We start from the raw sequence: 22,248 nt of genomic DNA, 5'->3' as shown, positions 1-22,248 counted from the left end.
GAACTCTGACAGGCTTGATGTCAATGATCACTTCCCTGGGGAGCCTGAAGAACCTTTTTCTAATGCCTCATTTGAACTTCCACCAATGCAGCTTCATTGCATTTCCTTCTGTCCTATCACTGTTCACCAGGGAGAGGAGATAACCACCTTCCTCTCTGCTGTCCCCTCATGAGAAAGTTGTAAACTGTCATGAGATCACCCCTTAGCCTTCTCTTTACTAATCCAAACAGGTCATGGTCTTCCAGCACAGGTTTCTGGGAGTCCCAGGGTTTGTCATTAGTGACAGATAGGAAGAAGGCGTTAAGTAGCTCTGCTTTGCATTCCTATTTGTGATGTGACTAACCTCATCAAGCAATGGACTGATGATATTTCTGATCTTCCATTTTTGTTAAGATATTTTGAAAAGCCCTTTTTGTGTCCTTTAGAGTACTGGTCAGCTTGAATTCTAGTTGAGCTTTGGCTGCATGAGTCTTCTTCCTTCAATGGTAAACAACATCTCTGTGGTCTTCCTGTGTTAACTTACCTTGCTTCCAATGTCCATGCATTTTATATGTAGTACTTCTGTACATTCACTTGAAGATAACCTACAGAGGAACAGAGGTTTCTTATCTCCTGTTTTCTAAAGGACAACTCCCCCCTCCCCTGCCTCCCCTTATTTTTTTCTATAAAGGAAGTTTGAAGTTTTTAAATGAGGAAGTTTGCTGAAATTCTCTCCTATGGCTTGACTGTCAAAGCCATCATATGGGAAAGTAAGTATGAACCTCTTCAGGCTGAGAAGGCACAGAATCTTTGGTCTACTACTTAATAGTATAAATACTATGACTACTGAACATGCAAAAGGTGGTCAATCATACCATTTATGAGTAGATTTTTGAATATATTCTTATTAATGTCTGAAGTGGTAATTAAAGCCTGAACATCCAGAAAGGCTTAGATGGTAAATCTCAATCTATTACACAGGTTTGAATATGGAGAATAGATGAACTGTGTTCTGCTTCATGAAAGTGATCAGTGATCATTGGTAGAATCATCTACTTACCACAACAGTTGAAAAAAATTTCTGGGATATTGGAATTTAATAGAAGAAAATAATAGAAATGTTTACTTTTCTATTTATTTATTTTCCAGTTCTGTGTGTTTTACATATGAGGTAGGGTTGGAAATGTTGAAGTTAAAATTGTTTGGGATGCTTCATGTTTTTTCTTTGGTTTGACTTTAGTCTAAAGTATCTGAATGTTCTGAACAAAAAGCTGTGGGACATAAGTCATCCTGAGGGCTATTCCTGAATATCTTATTGCTTAGATATTATTCATTGTAAGCAAAGCTTGATTGTTTTTAAGGAATAAAGCTAACCTGTCTGCATTACATCACAGAAATGCAAAAAACAGAAGCCAGTTTTCTGCAACTGTGTTTCTAATTCCAAGTTGCTGCTAAAGGTATATTTAGTGGATTGACTCTCTTAAAAGCATACTTTGTAACAGATAACAGCTGTTCATCTGAGAATGTCAGCAACATGCCACTAATTTAATTTTTCAACTTCAGGGACTCTTTGGTCTCACAGATCCTGGGTATAGGAGGTGTGTTTTCTTTGAATGGCTAGATTTATTTTTTCTGGCTTTTCATGCAACATAGTTCTATTTTTTTTTAATTATCTATTAATGTGTTCTTTTCAACAGGAGAAAGAAACTGGAAACTAAAGTGAAGAAACTTGAAGGTAACTTTCTACCTTGAGTAGGACAACAGTACAGTAACATAATTTATTTTTTCCTTTTCTGTCGAGGAGAATTGTGACTTTAACTTTGATGCCCAAGGAGCAAGGCAGGCCAGTACCATGTGGGGTGCTTAGTCTCTGATTTACATCAGCCCTCCTGCAGAATATTTTCTGCTGAGTGTCTTAGGCACATGATACAGATGAAGTTGGAAGGAAACTTCAAAAGATGGAGTCTTACCAGCCTGTAGGCAACTTGATTCAGTAACATGTTTTTCCTTATAACTAGTTGGAAACTCCCATGTTTCAGTTTACACCTAATGTCTACCATACAGCAGTCTCATTCCATCTTGATACCTTCTTGTATAGGAAAGCTGTTCTTGTATTCTTTCTATGATTTGTTATGTTTCCTCCTCTGGCTGATTAAGTCTAGTTCAACAAGACTATTTTCATAGGGCATGTTATCCAGTGTTCTAATAATCCTGACAGGAGTCTTCATGTTTATGTTCATATTTAAGTATATGGTGCTCCTGATGCACGTTTTCTGACTTTTAAATATTCTAGCACTTGTATTTTGGTTGGTTAGTTAGTTTGCTTGCTTTGTTTTTACATGGAGAAAAAGCATGGGCTTTATGACACTGTGTTTTTCTTGCTTTGTGAGGATGGTTATATGTAAGGCTTTTTGAGACTTCACTTGCTGCGTCATTAATTGGCAAGGCAGATATTTGCATTCATATTACGCATATTTTAGCTGTGCTTAGCTTACCATAGTTCAAAGTACAGTGAACTGAGTGACATATCTTAGTGTTAGAAACCCCTGAATCTTACTATAAAGTACAGGTACAAGACATTTATTTTAATGAGAATTTTGGAGTTCCATTGCAGAACAGCTTGGCTTTTTACACACTTGCCTCCAAAATCTCAAATTCTGGCAGAACTAGAACAAAATACTGAGAGAGAGTATGTGTTAGGTCCAATTCAGTGACTATTTTTTCTGTTTGGTGTTTTTCCGTGTTCATTAAATATCTCAGACATTGTATCTTTTGTTAGTATGAAATTTGCCGTGATTGTTTTTTTGTTAGCCTACCACTCAAAGTTCCTTTTTAAAATATTTTATTTTAATAGGCTTTCTTCTGGTTTGATCAGCAGGAAGATTCCATTTCTCATCTTTCCTGTCCATATATAAGTTATCAAGCTGAACTCTCAGGAGTTCTCTCAGCTCACTCTCTCACCTAAGAATTTTCCTAACTGAATTTTGCATTCAGTTCTCACGTACCCTGTACCCTCTATTTCCACCCATCTGCACTCTTGCCAGCTGTCTGTTAGACACTAAGAGATAAGGTCCTCCTCTATTAGTCTTGAGTGCTGTATGTATCTTTCTAATGCAGCTGGCTATGGTGTTTTCATCTTTGAATCAAAGCTCTTATATAAATAAGAGAATAAAATGTGTAAAAAACCATTGCAACTCAACGTTATGTCCTTTTTTCAGTTGTTGAATATTGTTCTACAGTATAATATAATTACAGTATGACCCACTCTTCATTCTTGCATATAATTGAGAAAACTAATAAATGTATTGCAGTGGTTCAAAACGGTAATTATACAGTAGAAGACAACAAACTTTTATGCATGAGATGTTGTCTGAATGAACCAAAATATAACTTCAGTAGATTTTTATTTCACACTATCCGTTTTTTTCTGGTAATTTTATTTGCAAACTAGGGAACCACTATACCAGCACCACTTAAATTAGTGGCCTCTTTACGCTGTAGTTTCTACATTGAATTTTGGTTCTCTTTTTTGAAGAGGCTGCAACAAAGCATACACAGGACTTCAGACAACTAAAAACTGAAAAGAAAAGGCTTGAAAAGGAGCTAAAAAAAGTACAAGTAAGGCTTTCCTTGTCTTTGGGTGAAATTTCTTTTAGTATTTTTGGGGAAAAAAAGAAGCTACTAGAAGCATCTAAGTAATAGATGCTGAAACAGTAAAATTACATTTTTGGGGGGATATTGAGTAACTAAACATTAGCAATTCACTGTAAAAGAGAAATTTTCCAGCTTAAGAAATGCTAATATAGATTTCATGGTCTTTAGGAGCTGATACTCTTAAGAAATATGTATGGCATAAAAATTCTGTACTTCTTAATTTTAACAGGGAAAACTTGATGGTGTAATTAAAGAGAAGTGCAGAAAATGTAAGTGCTTACTTACCTTTGAATGTCTTCAAATTTGTATGTGGTGTTTTTCCACTTCAATATTTTCTTTCCACCTCTCCTCTTTTTAATAGTTAAACATGCAGAAACTCAGAGTTCAGGTGAAGATCTTGCAACAGATATAGACAAAGGTAAGACTTCTTGTGAGTCCATTCTATGTGTGGAACCAATTGTTATGAATTTATTGCAGCTCTTCTGGAGTTGCAATTTTGGAAACAGAGGATACTGCCAAACTCCTATAAGAGCAGATGTGGTTGATAAAAGTAGGTTACACTGATGAAGGAGCAATCTAATAGATTACTGTTTTCAGTTTTTCAGTAAGGAAAACTCTTGATTCATAAAAATGACTAGTCTATGGTTGGAGTCCAGAACATCCCTCTAGCTGCTCTGGATGTCTCGGGATCCTGGCAGGGGGCTTGGAGACCTTGGCAAAAAGTCAAAAACACCTGTGGCTTTGATTTTAGCCCATGGGAGAGGCTGCCAACTCTATACGAGGAATTACAAGCCAAGAGGGTTTGAGTGGTGTGATAGGTGAATTGACACAGGGTGGAAAAGTAGAATTTTGGGGTTTTTTAGAATGTAATTCAGGGGTGCAAGATGGAGGAATATGGGTGTGCCCTAGCCTTCCTTCTTCTTTTCCTCCATGTCTTGGTGTGATGGTGACACTTTTCTATTGGTCTAGGATAGGGACACACTGTCCAACATAGATCTTAGGTATTGGTACAGGAACTGTAAACATAGTGCATGTAGTTTTGAGCATATAATGTGAGAGACGCCCGGGGCTCAGAGGAGACTGTCATGGCTTCTGTGCTAGCTGGACCTCGGCAGGTCAGAGAGAAGCTATTATAGGTAAGGAAAAATAAACAACCTTGAAAACTCGGCTTCACGCATTCCAGACCTCTTCTTCAGCAGCTGGGCTAGGGGAAAAAGGATTTTCACACTGTTGGGGTGTTGCCAAATGACCCCGACAGTCTGCCCTGTGCATATGTGAAGTCAGCTGATGTGGAATTATAGAACAAAATGCAAACGCTAAAAAAAATACTAACAATCCCTCTGAAGCTTACTGAAATCATAAAGCACCTTATAGGAGAGTAATCTGGTAAAATTTCTATGTGAGACTTGGAAAATCAAGTGGAAATACAGGAGGTATAGGTGTATCTTATTGACTTTTTTTTGTTCTAGTGATCTAAAATATATGCTACAAATTACCTGACTCTTACTGTAATGGAGCAAACTCCTTGAAAACTTCCTCTAAAGTACTGAGGCCAAACTTTAGGCAAATTTATTTTTTTATATTTTTTGCAGTCTTTTAAAGTGCTGGTACTACTTTTTAACTGTTTAGATATTCTGAAGGCTGTTTTGAGGCAAAAGAACTTCACTGTTCTATTTCTTGCTTTGCAATGGGTTTGTTGAGGAAATTAAATTTTTTTTTAAAGCCACACCTTGTCAGTTTGGGTGTGTCTTGGCATATTTTTTACTTTTGGATTGTACTGAATTGGTACCAAATTTAATCCTTTGATTTTAATTAATGGTTAAGTAGGAACATTAATATCTGAGCATTAATTTGAGCTTTAAATAGTAGCAAGGATTTATTGGTAATGAGTAGATATTAGTGTTGTTATTAGCTGTTTAGCAAAATTTGGTAGGTTTTCCTGGTATATCCTGACTTTTCAAAAATATGCCTCTTCATAAAATAATATCAGTTTACGATGGCCTTTGACTTACAGAATTTGCGCAAAAACAGTCTCAGTTCCTGATTGTTGGATTTGATTATACTTTTGGCATAAGTAGATAAGGTGCTTCTGTATTTTACTGAGGTTTTGAGTTTTTCTTCCCTCTCCACCTCTCTTCTGTCTGTGAAACTAGGTCGCTTGACATCACCTAGCAATGGTGCTGTTAGAACTGTAGGCAGTCTAGTGTTGTGGCCTGATAATTAATTCAGATACATGGTGCTATTACATGATAAAACTAAGATTAATTATTACTGAGTGAGCATAAATGTGATACATTCCTTCAAAGAAGATTTTTTCCCCAGGTTGATGTAATTTGATTTGTTTTACAAAGCTGTTTAATTTCACTAATGCTACATTTGAATCTGCTTTACCTTTTACTTTGGGGACTGTTATAACTTTTTGCAGTACTCCCTATAAAAAGGAAAAGCTAAAGCATTCTCCAGCAGTTCCTTTAGTCTGCTATGGGGATATGGCCAGTACAGGATCTATTCCCTAAATGGCATCTAGCATTTGTCTTTCACTGAAGCTTGTGCCTTGTCTTAATTTTTCTGTGGGTATTTTGTATTTAGTTATAGGCATGTCTGTGTTCTGAGTAAAATAAACACAAATTCTTAGTTCAATTTTACCAATTTATTTGTTTTAATAGGAAGAGTGAAGCTCTTATTAGAAGAACTCTGGCTGTGCATTGACCGTGCAACAGGAAAACGAGAGAATGAGAAAAATGATCCTGTCTTAGGTACAATGGCATGCAAAGTCTTGAAGTTTTCTTGATACTCTCTCTTTTTCTGACTAAAAGGCAATGTTGGTGTTTTCTTTTAGCTTCTATTTGGGATAAGAAATGGTCTAACAAAAGAAGGCTGACTATTACAGAAGGTAGGTTCCGGTTGGGTAATGACTGTATAACACTCTTTTGAAAGACTTAAATATATTCCTTGGTGTTTGTCTGGCCAATGAGATTCTGTGATTAGAATCTGAATTATCTGAAAATAATTCAAATATTAATTTGAATGGGTAAGTAAACTTGAACCATAAAAAGCTGTTGTACTTTGCTGTTGCAATCAAGAAATCAAATTGTTTTCCTGTTTTTAAGTAGTCAAAACTCATGTTTAAAACATTATTATTATATCATTATAAACTCTGTAGTATATAATGTGAATGATGGTGCATATGGGCTCTTTTTAGTCTGAAACAAATATGTGGTAACATAGTTGAATTATAAATCTTAAAAAGCTGTTGCCTCCATTTTCTTCATTGTAATGAAATGAAAAATAATTAAGTAGTTATCCACATGCATATTCACAGCAAACTTTAACTGCTTTAACTTTACATAGCAGATATTTTCTTTCTGCACTCAAGAGTAGTAAATGCCTTGAAACTGCATTCATTTTTGTGTTGCATCTCTGGAATGTTTTTATTGAGCTTTATTGTTTTTATCAGTTTCTCTACAACTTTGATTTTTCTGTAACTAAAGGTAGAGATATTGCCTGAGATAGGTACCCAGCAGCATTAAGAGCTTTGAAGAAAAACTTTTCAAAGACTCCGTTAAGTCTGAAAATTTTCTGCTAGTGTAGATCCCAATGAATCTGCCTTCAGATGTGTTCCAATGGAATCCACATAAGAGGGGCCAAAATATAAGGACCAGCTCATAAACCTGTTAGTCAGCCTTACTTCCATGAGTTTAATGCAGCTCCAAAACTGAGCTAGACACTTGTGCCCAGCAATTCTGAATTTAATGTCTTGATCAAGGGTCAATCAAATGACAAGAATAAGCACAAGAAACTAAAGAGTTTAAAATATATGTGATTTTAGGGGTGTCAGATTCCAGAGTAATCTGTTTGCCATCTACCAAAAGAGTAACTTTAGATTCCAGAAATTGTATCCCATCTTTCCTATTCATATCTTCTCAAGGAAACAACAATACTTTCATAGAAGGAAGCAATTACCTGTAATCTTCTAGCCAGTCCTTCTTTCTGCCCACTTCAGAATGGAGAAAATTCTAAGGTTAGAACATGCTTTTGTTGGAATGGTTAGATTTCATAAAAATACATCTTTTATCCTGTTACTGGTTTGGTTTTTTTCCCTTTTCAAACCTAGAAGATCCATCTTGTTATTCAGCCTCTTATGAAACTGGCTTTTACCTTGAATTCATAATAACAAAATGCTTATGTTTACAGGTGCAATCTTCTAGGAAAAAAGGGATTAAATGAGTTTGCCCTGATTTCTGGTTTCGTATTATAATAGTTTCAACCTAGAGGGCAGATCAGCTTGATGGTAGTATCTTTTCCAGAGAATGTCAGTTCATCTGCTGCCTGGATCTAGCCTTTCAGAAATGTACTTCTTAGAACAGATTTCTTAGTATATTCAAATGCGCTGTAAAATACCCAAAGCTTTGCATTATGATCAGTGTCTTCTCTGTTCTGCTAAGGTTGATACTACTTTGAATGGTTTTCTTGAACAATGTGTCCATATATGAAAATTGGAAGACTCATGAGGTGTTCCAAATCTGCTGTTGTGAAAGCCTTGTAGAATAATGGAGGTTTGCTAAACTTAATTTAAAAGCATTTGCTAGTACTCTTACAAATCTATGACAATACCTGCATCTGACCATCAAAACAGTAACCTTAGGCCATAATCTAAGATTAGTAAGACATTGATAGTATTTTAGTCTTTGGAAAAATTTATCTCATATAGTTGAGGCATAAAATCACCTACATTGTGAATAAACATTTAATGAAGCATTTGAAGAATCTTGCAGCTGGGTGCTGAATTTCTAAATTGGGTTCTCTAACATGTTCTGTTCCTATGTTATGGTGAGATAAATTGAAGAAACATGGTAGAGAAGGTGTCTGTGAGGAGCAAAGCCTCTTCAAGAGGTATTCTATAACTGGGTTCTGAGCTAAGTTTGGCTTACTACTGAGCTATACCCATCTCATCTGCTCATCTTTTTGTTTGGGGGTACAGGATAGGGGAGAAGCTGCATATAGATCTTAAATATAGAGGTGGAAAGGAATGTACTTGAGTTGTCTACTTTAATATCATATAATAGGAGATAAACACAGTGGTATTACATGTAAAACAAAGATGAGACTGAATCCCCAGGGACACATATGTTTTATGGTCTTGAGATTAAAGTCCATTGCGCATGAGTGTTTTGAGAAGCAGACCTCTTTTCTGTCTTGAAAAACATATGAAAAATCTCTCAAGGTAACACCTTGAGATACAACAATGTAGCATTGCATATTTAGTTTTGGGTATGCAGTTCACCATAGTTCTTTGTTTCATATAATGGAATACGTGGATTTGCTGTCTCAGAAAACAGAATATTGTCTGTAGCTTCAAAGAATAATTAGTATATGAAGCATCCTGAAATTCACATAATTTGAAACAGGTTTAAAAATTATGCCTCATTGTCAGGGCATTACAGTTTTTCTGTGGAGGAATTTTTTTTCCTCAGAGAAACACCACTGTTCTTGAGAAGTGTGCAGTTGCTACTGCCAGGCATCTGCAATCACTGCGCTGATGAGGTTTTGCTGTAAATCAGATGAGATTCTATGGCTAGATTATTTATTTTTATAAAATACCACATCTTAATCTGGTCCTTCTTGAGTGGAAAAAAACCACAAGACTTGTTTCAAAAAGTTACTTTGTTGCATGGAGTAAGGAGAGGACAACTTGAAACAGTGAATTGCCTTGCAATGTGCCCAATCAAGAGTAAAGTTTTGAGTTGTATAATTCAGTTTGTTTAGTACCAAGGCAATCAATGTTAGCATTGGATCACTTATTTCATGTCTACTTCTTTCTTCACTTGGCATGAAGAAGGTATTTCAAGTAGAACATGATAGATTTTGATAGAATTTTCAGATCAGAGTAGTGTTAATCTTCTCTCAGAAGTGAGAGAAGGCAGCAGTGTAAGGGTTTGAAGCTATGTGAACTAGATACAGGTTGAAAATTTCAGGAGGAAACTTTATCATTTCACTGAGTCATATAATGAACAAGAGTGCAATTCTTGGATAGAGTGAAATTTGTCTGCGAAATATGATCTTTAGTAAGGCTTTTCTTGGACCTGAGGTTCAGGCCAAGGTGCCAAGGAGTTGACACTTTGAGTGAAGAAACTTACTTATTAATCTTAAAAAATTGCTATGACAACTTTTCCTACAGATAAATGGGTAACTATAGGAAAGGTATCTCATTCCAGAGAAATGCAGTTATCAGCAACTAGGTTGGAAAGAGATGAGTAGAGAAGCTTGGAGAATCTCTTAGTTATTCAGAAATTATGTCTTTGATCCATCCAGGGGAAATGTTTAAATGGATGATATGTATCCTTGATGTAGGTGCATAACTGAATTTGAGAGTATAGATATGATGTAAAGTTCCTAATAACTCAATACTATTGTGTAGTTCACTGTAAAAAGTGAAAAAGAAAGTAAACTTCCTAATAGTCTAAATGGAGTCCCTATAGGGGCAAAATACGTAATGGTCTTGCTGCCCGCTTCAGTGCAGGGTAAATTCTGAGCTGAAATTATTATCACAAAACAACATGAAAAAAATTTAAGAGACAACCAACTTCTGAATTTTCCTTATTTTCTTTTTTCCCGCTTGTCAAAGATCTCCTTTTGCCTTGGTTTGGAACTCAAATTGTAAAAAACATGTAGGTTTGTCCTGAGAAAATTTAGAACATCCTGAAAGCTCTATGTGACTGTGGCCTGTAAATGGTTTTATAAAACAATGTATTCTCATAATTCTTATAAGATGTAAAGGAAATGGCAGAGCTTTCTTATCTTTGGTGAAAATGATGTGCTAGGGCCCTTCAGGCTGATCGGTTTCTCCCTTCTCCTTGTGTCCAGTGCAGTAATTGAGATTTTTACATGGAGTTGCTACATGAAGTGACTGAGATGGATCTTTGAAATAGGGTTTTTGATCAATTTTTCTAATTTATTCCTTTAGTGGTGTTGATGTATCAGAATGTGCTTAAAAGTTTTTGATTGCTGAGGAGGCTATTTTGACCTATCAAGTTAAATTAATATTTTTGAATATAATACTACCATTGATGTTGCTTTGGGATTATCTGTTCAAGTTCTAGCAGTGGTTTAACACAGAGAGCACTAATGAAGCACACAATTTTTTTCCCCCCAACAGAATGCAAGTTGTGCCAATTAAATTAGTACATCCTGTACTCAAACCATTTTATGCATGTGCTGTTCTTTCTACTGTGGGATGGTGTTTTGACTTGCCTCTGAGACAGGGCAACCAGATTTGTTGCTAAAGGATCCCTTAGTGGGGATTAAAGTAGAAAAATGCTAAATAATTGATACAACAACAAATTTTATTAGAACTGCTTTGAAACCATAAATGGAAGATGCTGTAATGAATGGGAAAAGGGGTGTATAGCTGTTCTGAAGTGTGTGATCACCCTAAAGAGGAAAACTGGAAAGAACAAAGAGGAGAAAAGACAAAGACAACCATCACCTGTGGCTCCAGTGATGTGTGCATGATAATGGTCTGTGGTTGTGATACGTAGTAGGAGTCCATCAGAGGTGGAGGCCCGCATAAACATCAAAATTTGGGGTTTTTCTAACTCTCATCTTTCCAGTAAACACCCCAATGCCTCCTCCAGGAGGAGTTCTGGACATATGCAATCTTCTTTCTAGAAGATCATGAAAACCTGGCAGTGTCAAGAAGGGGTGTAAGGGGCTGGACAAAGTTTCTGAGCAAAGGTTCTGAGTAAATTTCCAGAGTTTTGAAGCTTATGGCACGTGAGATAAAAACTGTCATAAAAAAACCCTAACTCTGCCTCCGCAGTTAAATTGTTTAACAGTGGTTTCTCTTTCAATCTAAACTAGTTCTTTTATAAGGCAAAAGTTAGTCACAAAATTTAATTGGTTCACTGCAGATGGTGTACTTATGTGTACACAGAATAGGCTTGATCTCTTGCTTCAATACAGCTGATTTTGTGTCCAGTAGTGTTTGTGAATACTATAAACAAAATTACACATACAATATCAAATAAGAATTGCAAATACTACAGAGTATATTTTAGATCCATATGACACATTGGGGTTTGGGAATTGATTGGTTTGGGTTGATTTCTACTGTCTTATTGGAGGTAATATTTTCATTTTATAAAATCATAGAATTTAAATTTCAGGAAACTTGGCCATCTTTTCCCTTTTTGAAATATTTACCATCATTATAACACATTTTAATTATTTGTCTTTAGACTTTCCTGGATGAATGTGTTTTGTCTGCATAATAAATGAGTTACTGTGTAATAGTAAAAACTATGATTTGAAAAGTAACAAAACAAAAGTACAATGCAAAGAATCACACAGAGCATTTAGACATGCATTCTTTTCATTAGAATAACTGTAAAACTGTATAGTTAACATCTTGGAAGGGTTGTCAACTGCTCAGTAGCTTTATCTTAGTTCCAACTCCTTTGTGCACAGGAGATGTGGTGCTCTTTTTATTAAGGGTTCAGATCTGACTAAATAATACCATTAAAAAAAGTCTTGTGTGATTAGACTTAACATTTAAAGAACAAACAATTTAAAGGCATATGCATGCTAAATCATAAACTAGAAATGTAGCTATGAACTTCCTTGTTGTATTTATGGCAGGGTGTAATTGTAACTTGCTTGGAAGTACAACTGCTGGCTCAAACCTGCAGGTTGCTTTAATCTGAGAATTACAGCCTGGGTGGGGAATGTCTGTGCATGGTTGTCTTGCTTTTCATGACTGTGAGTTGCTGGGCAAAGACAGATAAAACACATGGACCTTCAATTCTACCAAGAATGTCCCTTGCTGATGAGAAAAATTGGAAATGTTTTAATGCTCCAAGTCAGACAGTTTGGGGAAAGCTCTTTGCAGACACATATACCTTTTTCATTAAAAAATAATTGTGAATAACAGCATCACATGTCTATAAAGAAAGCATTTCTGAAAGTGACTAAGATGTTCTATGGAAATGTCACTTGAAAATATGGTATTACATTTTTATTATTATTATATATTATCTCTATAAACAAAAATGGGAGGGAAAAAATTCTTAACCATATTTTTCTGTCTTAGACACTGTACAAATCCACCAAAAGATTAGGAAGTGTGATGGCAAAACTCTGCCTTGGTGTCCTTCAGAGGAAAGTGCTGTAAAGCAAGATTCTGTAACAGCGAAGATAATTCAATCAAGTACTGAGCCTTTTGGAGATGATTGTGCTGTGAACAGGACTACTGAAGAACAGCTGCACAGTGGTGAGGGTAAAAATGTAGGTGTGATAACACAGACAGGCAGGGAGCACAGCACTTCAGGCTTCTCTAATCAGGAGGAGATTGACCCAGGTGGAAATGTGATGGATATATTGAATTGGGCCAGACCTCTTCCTGCTCTACTTTCTCCAGTACAGCTTTCACCACTGACTACACGGGTGAGTTTCAGGATGCATCTGACGTGGCACTTAACTTGGTCTTAAAATTACTGAAGAAATAATGATCTTATATTCCGTGGCTATTTTTGTTTATTTGTTTGGTTTTGGGTTTTTTTTGGTTTTTTTTGTTTTTTTGGTTTTTTTTTTTTTGTATCAGTATTAGTTACTCATGCACTGAAAAGGTCTCTGTGTGTTTAGATCCATATGGCTACTTCTTTAACCTTGTAGATACGGCCTGCAGAAGGGAGCAAGAACATAATCTTTGGAAGTGTATGTGTCATGATTTAACCCCAGGCAAAAACTAAGTACCACACAACAGCTTTAATTCCCCACCAGCAGGATCCTGGGGAGAATTAGAAGAGTAAAAGTGTTTTATGTGGGTTGAGATAAAAACAGTTTAATAGGAAAAGCTGTGTATGCAAGCAAAGTAGAACAAGGAATTCATTCACTCTTTCACATGAGCAAGCAGGTCATCAGGGCTCCATCATGCATAATGGTGACTTGGGAAGATAAATGTCATCAGTCCAAATGTCCCACCCTTCCTTCCTTCCCTCTCTTTATATGCTCAGCATGATGCCATAATGGTATAGGATGTCTCTTTAGTTTGTTGGGGTCAACTGTCCAAACTGCATCTCATTCCAGCTTCCTGTGCACCCCCCAGCGCTCTCACCAGTTTGGCAGTAGGAGAAGCAGAAAAGCCCTTGATGCTGTGCATGCACCATTCAGCAATAATGAAAACATCTCTATATTATTAACACCATTTTCAGCACAAATTTAAAGCATACCCCCACAGTAGCTACTGTGAAGAAAATTAACTATCCTAGCCAAAACCAGTACACAGTTGCCTATGTCTCAACTTGCTGTCATAATTTCCCAGTAGTGCAGACCTTAAGTCCCAATTTGTGTTCAATATAAGCCTGGCTTTCATAGCAAAATTCCAGAACTTGAAAGTTAAATGCTTCTTCAAATGCTTTTTTCTGGTAATTTTAGAATGCAAGTAGGTAGATAAAGAAGTCTCCTAGTTTTTACAGAGGTACTTTCATTCACTATGAAGAGCAATGATGGAGAGGGCTGTAAGTTTGTTGACCAGCCTTAATCTCTCAAAAACATTGCATGTCAGGGCCTTAAGTGTACTTGTTTAGAAAAGTAGGTCCTAAAGCTGATACTGGGGTTCAGATTATTAACTTTGGTTTTTTTTTGATTGAAGGATATGTTCTTGGGAGAAGTCACAGGTTCCAGTGATGAAGAAGATGACTGCAGTACTTCTGCAGTGGAGGGTATTTTAGAAGAAAACCAAGTTCAGCCTCCAAGTTGTAATGTAATTGGCCCCAGTGATGAGTGTAACAGAAAGTGCAAATCATGTGAGCATGGTTTTGATGCAGAAATCTCACTTAATCTGAGTTGGAATGAAAAGAATATTCATATCAGTCCTAAGATGTCAAGCAAGGAGGAGAAAGAAGCTGAAAGAAAGCAAGCTGAAGGTGCTACTCTAATTACAAACATGGTAACTAACAAAAATTGTTTGGAGGAGAATTCTGGGGATGTGGAAACTGAGAACAGAGAACTAATTGGAGCAACAGCACACAAATCAGAAGACATGAAAGAACAGAAAGGAAATGGTGAGGACATGGACAGTGAAGAGGGAGATTCTTCAGCAGATTTTATGTTACAGTGTTTAAAGCCTCAGAATCAGATAGAAAAATGTAGTGTGGTACAGGAAACAGAGGAGAATGTAACCTTAATTAGAGCTGTTGATAATGAAGGTACACATGAAAAATGTGGTGAATTAGTGAATACAGAGAGAGAGGAATTGGAAGCACAGAGAGAAACTCCCAGAGAAGCATCTGTTCCTCAAAATCTGCTATCTGAGCAAGGCAATGTGCTTCAAAGAGAAGATGCTGAGGAAAAATCTGCTTTGTTGATGAAAAATGAAGTGGTTGAAAATAAATCAAAAAATGTAGTCAAATTAACTAATATGGCTGGAGCTATTGAGATCTCTGCACACTCGCAGTGCTCCGAAATAAAATATGACAATGAAAAGATTCTGGAGAAACAACATATGCAAACAAAAGACAAAGTGAACAGAGAATGTGAACCAGAGACTGTTAAAGTCTCTAGGCATTATTTACCTGTATCTGCTGCTGAAGGAATCAGAACTTTGTCAGTCTTTCCAGAAGATGAACAGCTCAAAACTGAAGACATGCATATAACCAGAGCTCCAACTACTGAGCTAACTATGAAATTTAAGAGAGGAAATGATCTAGAAATAGCTGAATTGTCAGAGTTACTCCATAGTGCAGAAGAGGTAAAAATAGTAGATACAGAGGAGGTGGTAGGTTTACAAAGTAAATCACATAATGAGGAAGATGGTAGCAGTTTATTTCAGAGGAAGTTGAACTTAGAAAATACAATTGCACTACCAAAGACAGCATGCACTATTGGTGCAGCAAGCGGTGTAGCTAAGTGTGAATCTTCTGTGTTAGATTTTAGAGAAGTGAATGGTGAAATAAAACAATCTGAAAACTTACATAAGACATTAGAATGTGGGGAGTCCAAATCTCAAAACTTTAGATTGTTTGAATCTCTAGAGACTGAAGTCAGATTTAATCCAGAAGATTGCGGTGAGTTGCTAGCAAGAGGCAGTACTATTGAATCTATCTTAATAGAAAGTAATCCTATTTCTCAGGAACAGTTTGCAAAACCTCTGACTCAGCTCTTGATAACTGAAAATATTAAATGTGGTAAAATAGAAGGGAAGTCAAATAAACAAAGCAAGGAATTGGTGACTGAGACTTGCTTAGGTTCACTGAAGAGGGAAAAGAATGTTGTGAAGAAAAATAATATTTCAGAGATTATTTGCCAGCCTACTTCAGAAATGGATTATAGAAGTGATTTGACTTTTTCTACTCAAAAGGACTTGGAGAAATGCTGTATAAATAATGAGGAAACCAGTTCTCATGTGCAAGTGGGAATTGGCTCGGAATCCACAAGATCTCCTGATCTAAATCTCAGTCTTAAGAAAGTTGTTGGTTTCCTTGAAACTAACTTGGCAGGAAAAGCTGCTTTTTCCTGTACTTGGGAAGACAAAGGACATACAAATTCCTTTATGAGTAGTACATTTAACTGTTCTTCAGAAAACTTAGAAGAGGGTGCTGAGATTCTGTCTACTGCAAAAGTCAACATGGGCAAAGAACTGGGCTGCCCTGAGAGAGAATATGTACACAAAAAAGAAGAAAAAACTTCAGATAAGGAGCAGCCAGTACATAAAGAACCTCAGGCATCTGTTAAGTCACAGATCATATATGCAAACCCTTATAAGAAGAATGCTTTCCTCCTCCAAAAGCTTGATTGTCAAGAATCGGGATGCAGGACTTGTACGTGGAAGGTTAGAACAGATCCTTCTAGAACTAATTTGCTAACAGGTGGGGGAGAAAGTAAAGACCTGAATGGTTTTGTGGGTTCTGGGAAAAATGTCATAATAAGGTGTAAAAGTGATTTTGATATGCCAGATCAGAGCAATGACTCTGAAGAGAAAGACTGTTCTATACAAAAAGTTAAGTATGTGAAGTGTTCTGAATGTGTTCCAATGTTTAGAAACAAACGGAAAGCTTGCAGCAGAATTGCATTGGATGCTCTGGAAACTGGTGCAGTTGTTGATGCTGATTACCAAGTATGTGAGCTTCATTCAATGATGCGCCCAGGAAATACTTTCACAGTTAGTCACCTAAAAGCAGACACTGTCATGGATATGAATACACATTGTGAACCAAACAACTCTGGAGATAGTGCAAATGAGTGGTCAAGCGTGACTGGGGAGGGTTATCCTGAAGACTCAGCCTCTTGGAAAATGAAATGTATATTAGTAACTTCTGAAAATACTGGGAGTGCTAATAAACTTATGGTGGAGTCTAACATAGCTGGATGCATCAGTCACAGTGAGGAAAGTCTGTTAAAATCTGGAACATCAAAAGAAAGCCCTGTGATGCCAAATGCTTCAAAAAATAGGTTGCCGCTATGCAAGATGTTAAGCAGATTCTCAGAAAACTGCAGGCTGACTGTAAAAACCAGTAAATTAAATACAAGAATGTTAGGACTTGGCAATTTCTTAGAAGAAAATGATTCTAGAAAACTTCAGTCAAATGGGAAACAAGGTTTATTACACAGTGTTGATATGGAGGTCTCAGTGTTTGAAGAATATAATAATAATCAAACTTACACTGCTTGCAGTATGGGAGAAGACAGCACTGGTGTTATCATAGATAGTGGTACAAAAAAATTTTTACTCAAATATCTTCCAAATCCAGAACTCTCTGATATAAGGTGCAGTTGTCAAACAGTTGGTCAGCTTTCTGAACCACAAATGACAGTATTTGAGAAGTTACCGATGGTAGAATCAGAGTCTTGCACTCTCAAAAAGAGCAATAAATGCGAGTGTAAAGAGCAAGAACCATCTGAAGTCTTGACTGTTTCTACCAAGGCAGCTGCCCAAAAAATGCATACCAAGCTATCAAAGAAACTGTTTCAAGGTAAAAGAAAAATAAAGACTCTTGAAGTTACTCAGCCAGTTCTTGCAAATGCTAATACTTCTCTGGCAAAAAAATGTTCATCTGAGATGATAAATAAAATCAGGGAAGAGATAGGTCCTCCTCTGCCCCCCTTACTACTGCCTCTGATTGCTACTCCTCCAAAAACTGCCTGTACTGTGTCCCCGGTAATTTCTACAGGTCAATGTTCTTTGCTTTCCCCTCTTGATGACCTGATATCTCCACTATGCAAAACTCCTGTTCTTCCTCTTATGTCCCCATTAACAGATACTCCAACAGTAAAATCTGCTCTTTTATTTTCTCCTCCCTCACCCTCAGAAATGGCAGTAGGTAGAAGGATTCGCTCCTCACCTTTGAAATTTTGTACTTCCATTCCAAAGCATGCACTTCCTGTTCCAGGAAGATTTCCTCTCTTTGCAGCAGTTAGTGATGGTCCAAGTGCTCCTCAGGAGAACTCTGTGAAAATATTGGACACAATGTATCCAGAGCTGTCTGCAAGGGCAAGGACACTAAACATTCTGAAAGGCAATATTCAGCTTAACCGATGCACTTTTTCAGACAGCCAAAGTTTGCCAGGACCTGTGTCTCAAGCAGGTGGATTCAAAGCAATTGCATCTGCATCAACTGCTTTTGTTAAAGCTGGGAACAATTTGAAATCTGATAGTAGCAAAGATGAAGACAAAGATGTGCAAAATCAGCAATTATTTTCAAATCATCTTAGAAAAAGGACACTATTGCAGGTATCTATGCCAAGAAGTGCCAAAAGACTGAGGCTGGACAGTGAACCACCAAGGATGGAGTCCAGTGATATTACTGCTGTCAGACATACTAAAAATACAATCTCTGAAATGCAGAAGGCTTTCCATGGTAAAAGCTGTGAAATCGGTGATTCATCACAGTGTTCCAATTTAGAAGAATCACTACCAGTAAAGAAGGATTCTGACTGCCAGAAAGTTTATTTGGCATTAAAGAAAATTGCTGAATCCTGTTTTGACTTGTTGCCAGTTATCAAAGGTCATGTGTATGTTGGTAATATCTCAAAGATTCCAGTAATGAGAGATGAAGAGAGAGAAGTTGTCTATGAATTTGGTATAAAAAACAAGGTAAGTAGGATAATTTTAAATTTTATTGTTTAATAATCACTTCTGTGCAGATGGAAAGAGCATAAGTTTGTAGTATTTGAATTCTCAATAGTTGTGGCAATATTCTGTGCCAAAGGGTAGTCTTGAAAGGTTATTAGAAATCTAAATTTGTATAAAATAAGAAAATACAGAACTGCACAAGAAGTTACTGTTCAGTGGTGTCCAAGATGCAAAATTGCATTTATAAATACATACGCTTTTTTGATGTATGCATAAAGCACTTTATTTTTGCAGCACTTTTTGAAGTGGACAGTATCAGCAGTTGTAGAAGTTTCTCCAAAATTACTCTATGCTTTTTTTTATTAAAAAACATAAACTTCAATGTATATACTGGTATATAAATCAGCTCTGTGTTTACCTTTACTATTCTGCATCAGGTTATTAAATTTAATTTTATTGGAAAATTCTTCCATTATTTTATTTCTCAGAACTTCCTGAGCATGAGTTCTGAAAAATTTTGCTTCAGTTGTCATCTTTCTCATAGATAATTTGTAGTTTACAGCAGAGCAGTTCACCAACTGCAGCATTTTGTCCTGTTACAGTCCTTGTACATAATTAAGTTCTCCTCAGAAGTTGCTACCAAGATCTCAAGTCTCTTTGTTAGGAGTTGTCAGGTCTGGTAACTTAGCTTTATGTTTTCAGGTCCAGCCAGTAGCAAGTCCAAGTACATCTAGTAGAGAGACATGCATACAATACACACCTACTCTTATTCCCTTGTCTGGTTAATCAGGTTGAAATCCTGGTAGAGGAAAATACATTCATATATGTACAGACAATATAGATTTCCCCAGCAGCTAACATTAGGCACTCAGTATATGCAGTAGGTGACTGATATTCTTCCTACTTGTCTCATGCAGTGACAAACTTAGAGACACAGAAGTGTATACACATTCCTCCAGCAGCTGGTCCTGACTTGTGTCTGGGCCTCAGACTTGTGGTCTTTCAGGTAGCTCTCCCAAAGCTAACACTTGGAATCCCTGTTGTCCACAGATACCCAGTCTGAACTTTGTAGTCTCCAGCACCTGGCTCCTAAACCTCTCATTCTACTCCCCACTTTCAGGTCTCCCTCTAAGCATCCCCTAGTAAGTCATGCACACTCTGCACAATCCAAATATTCTTTTTCCTTGCATCTCATATCAAGTTCCATGTTACAATAGGTAGCAACATCTCCTCCCCATCTCCTGGAGCGTGTACAGTGATCTGGGGAAAGACTGCTGTTAACTTACCTAGTAAATCTCACACCTGGACAGTGGGCTGTTGGTCTTTCTTGTGGCATCTTTGGAAGTAGCTAAGTCAGGGTGCTTACATTTGCTCTGATTAGTTTATTTGGGTTACTCTACCTGTCATTATTCCTCTCCTCATTCCTTCTACTTGTCATTATTCTCTTTGTTCTTTGAGGAAGATTGTTGTTAATCACATAAGTAAACTAAATATTTTATATTAATACAACAGTAGCCCTGTTCTTCATTTGTTTGTGACACCTTTATTCTGGAAAGTTGCCTGCTCTTCCCTCTTTCTTCTTTCACTGGTTGTCTCTGATTTACTTTTGTGCATTTTTATATATATGCAAATAATATTCTTGCAAATAAGATAGTAGTTCTTTTTACTTTTTATATTACTACAGTGTTGTCAAGTATTCTTGAGTATGTAACAGTCTAACAATGTATTTTGTGTCTTATAGCATTTAGCAGAGTCCTTGCTGCATGTTATTCTCAACAAGCTGAAGGCTCAGAAGAATTCCATAAATTATAATTTCAGTCAGGCTCTGTGTCGAGTCTATGCAGGAATTTGTCGACAATTGGGAGATTTGGAAAGAGCCCGCCTTTTCTGCTATAGCCTACTTAAAGAAGGTATAGTGTGGCTTAGTGGCCTTATATATTAAATGTGCTCTGTGCTTTGCTGTAGTGTGTCAGAATTATGTTTGTAAAACCAAACATAAATCCTGTTCAAGGGTTGTTTTCCAGAACTTTTCTGTAATGCAAAAGTATAGACTGTTCTAGAAGAAATTCCCCTTCTCATAGTTCCATCACATCTGTACTGTAATTTTGTGGTGACCTGGGCTCTTAGTAGTCTACTTATTTTTCCAAGGAAATATTTCATTTAGGATACTCTGTGCTTTAATTTCCCCATCATCTCCAAAATGATAATGTGATTTTTGGGAATTTTGTCCTTTTAGCCAATTAGTATTTTCTTATTTTAATTGAGTAGATACTGATTCCTAAAGTAAGTGTGATTTAAAACCAGGTATTTAAAATAGTTTCAGGAGCTGGACAATGCCTTGATCAAAACCAGGGTATTTTTATAATATGTTCTCCTTAAAATCTTTTTACTTTCTGTTATCCAAATTCTTGCTTTGTTGAGAAGTTTTTTCCATTTTGATTCCCTTCCTTTACTCCCCTGCCTTTTGGTCACAGGAACAAAGGTAACACACACATACTATTGCTAAGTTAAGAATCTTAGTTTTGGAATATCAGTATTCACTAAGTTTCAAAATAGTATACTAGTGTCTGTGCTTGACATTAAAATAAAATTCAAGAGCACTGACAAGCAAAGTGCTAAAGATTGAGGTTGTTTCAGTTACGTGCTATCTTTCATATAACATTCCTGTCTTTTTTTTTTGTTTGTTTGTTTTAATCTTAAAAAGGTTTGTGATTTCATTTTGTTCTTAAGTACCATGTTTGAGGGGGTGTAATATTTTTGAGTTATTTTTGAACTCCTGTTTTCCCTTCTGTTTTTCTATCCTTCAGTCTGTTACAACTCTACATCTTTCATGTTAATAGTTTTAATACTGTACCATGTTATAAACTATTACTTGTCAGATATATTTTCTGTGTCTAAAATAGTAATTAAACCTTGCAGTATGTTACTGCTTTTTCTTTTTGTAGGCTCTTGCAAATATTAAATGTTCCTGCTTTTTTTCTTTCTTTTTCCTAAGATCCAAACTTTAATAGCTAAATGCAGATTTTCATTGGATTTTCTCTTCCATACATTGAATTGCATCAGTTTCCATTGTCATTGTTCTGTGGTTTCATAGTTATTTTTTGAGTGGAAACAGTTGTAAACACATCTTAAGTGCTGTTTAGGCATTTTAAAATTTGTTTGCTTGTATTTGATTACTCTGCATTTATTTTAGGGTTTTCTCTTTCATGTAGTTTCACATATTCCCATCAGAATTATGGCAACAAAAGCTACACAATTACCAAATTCACTATAGATAGTCAGTATTGCTTCTTTAGACTAACATCTTCTTTTGTCTTGGCGACTTGTCCATCATTTTTGTTCTGTTTTCCTTTCAAGTATTTTGCCTTAAGTGACTATGAATAAAATGTTACCTTTTTGGTTAATTTTCCTTTTAGCTCTCCTCTGTTCCCTCCCTTTTTTCTTTTTATTGCTTTTCTTTTTTTTTTTTGATGCCCCTTGAACTCTTACTCATCACTGAGTGAATTTTAAACATTTTATAAGTGTTTCAAATTCCTGGGCAGGCAATT

At 36.4% G+C, this 22,248-nt stretch overlaps 1 protein-coding gene across 2 annotated transcripts in view; it reads left to right on the top strand.

Moving 5' to 3' along the window:
* The window catches only part of ICE1 (interactor of little elongation complex ELL subunit 1), a 40,394-nt gene that overhangs the window by 8,678 nt on the left and 9,468 nt on the right, over positions 1 to 22,248 (top strand). For both annotated transcript variants that reach the window (XM_077785402.1, XM_077785405.1), the window contains 9 exons: positions 1,677 to 1,714; positions 3,515 to 3,597; positions 3,863 to 3,902; positions 3,995 to 4,051; positions 6,300 to 6,389; positions 6,473 to 6,526; positions 12,722 to 13,074; positions 14,282 to 18,721; positions 20,442 to 20,610. In XM_077785402.1, the coding sequence (XP_077641528.1) occupies positions 1,677 to 1,714; positions 3,515 to 3,597; positions 3,863 to 3,902; positions 3,995 to 4,051; positions 6,300 to 6,389; positions 6,473 to 6,526; positions 12,722 to 13,074; positions 14,282 to 18,721; positions 20,442 to 20,610 (5,324 nt within the window). The remainder of the gene's footprint in view (positions 1 to 1,676; positions 1,715 to 3,514; positions 3,598 to 3,862; positions 3,903 to 3,994; positions 4,052 to 6,299; positions 6,390 to 6,472; positions 6,527 to 12,721; positions 13,075 to 14,281; positions 18,722 to 20,441; positions 20,611 to 22,248) is intronic.

Source organism: Lonchura striata, chromosome 1 (assembly GCF_046129695.1).
Source record: "Lonchura striata isolate bLonStr1 chromosome 1, bLonStr1.mat, whole genome shotgun sequence".
NCBI classification, from domain to species: Eukaryota; Metazoa; Chordata; class Aves; order Passeriformes; family Estrildidae; genus Lonchura; species Lonchura striata.
This window is presented reverse-complemented; position numbering and strand designations above follow the sequence as displayed.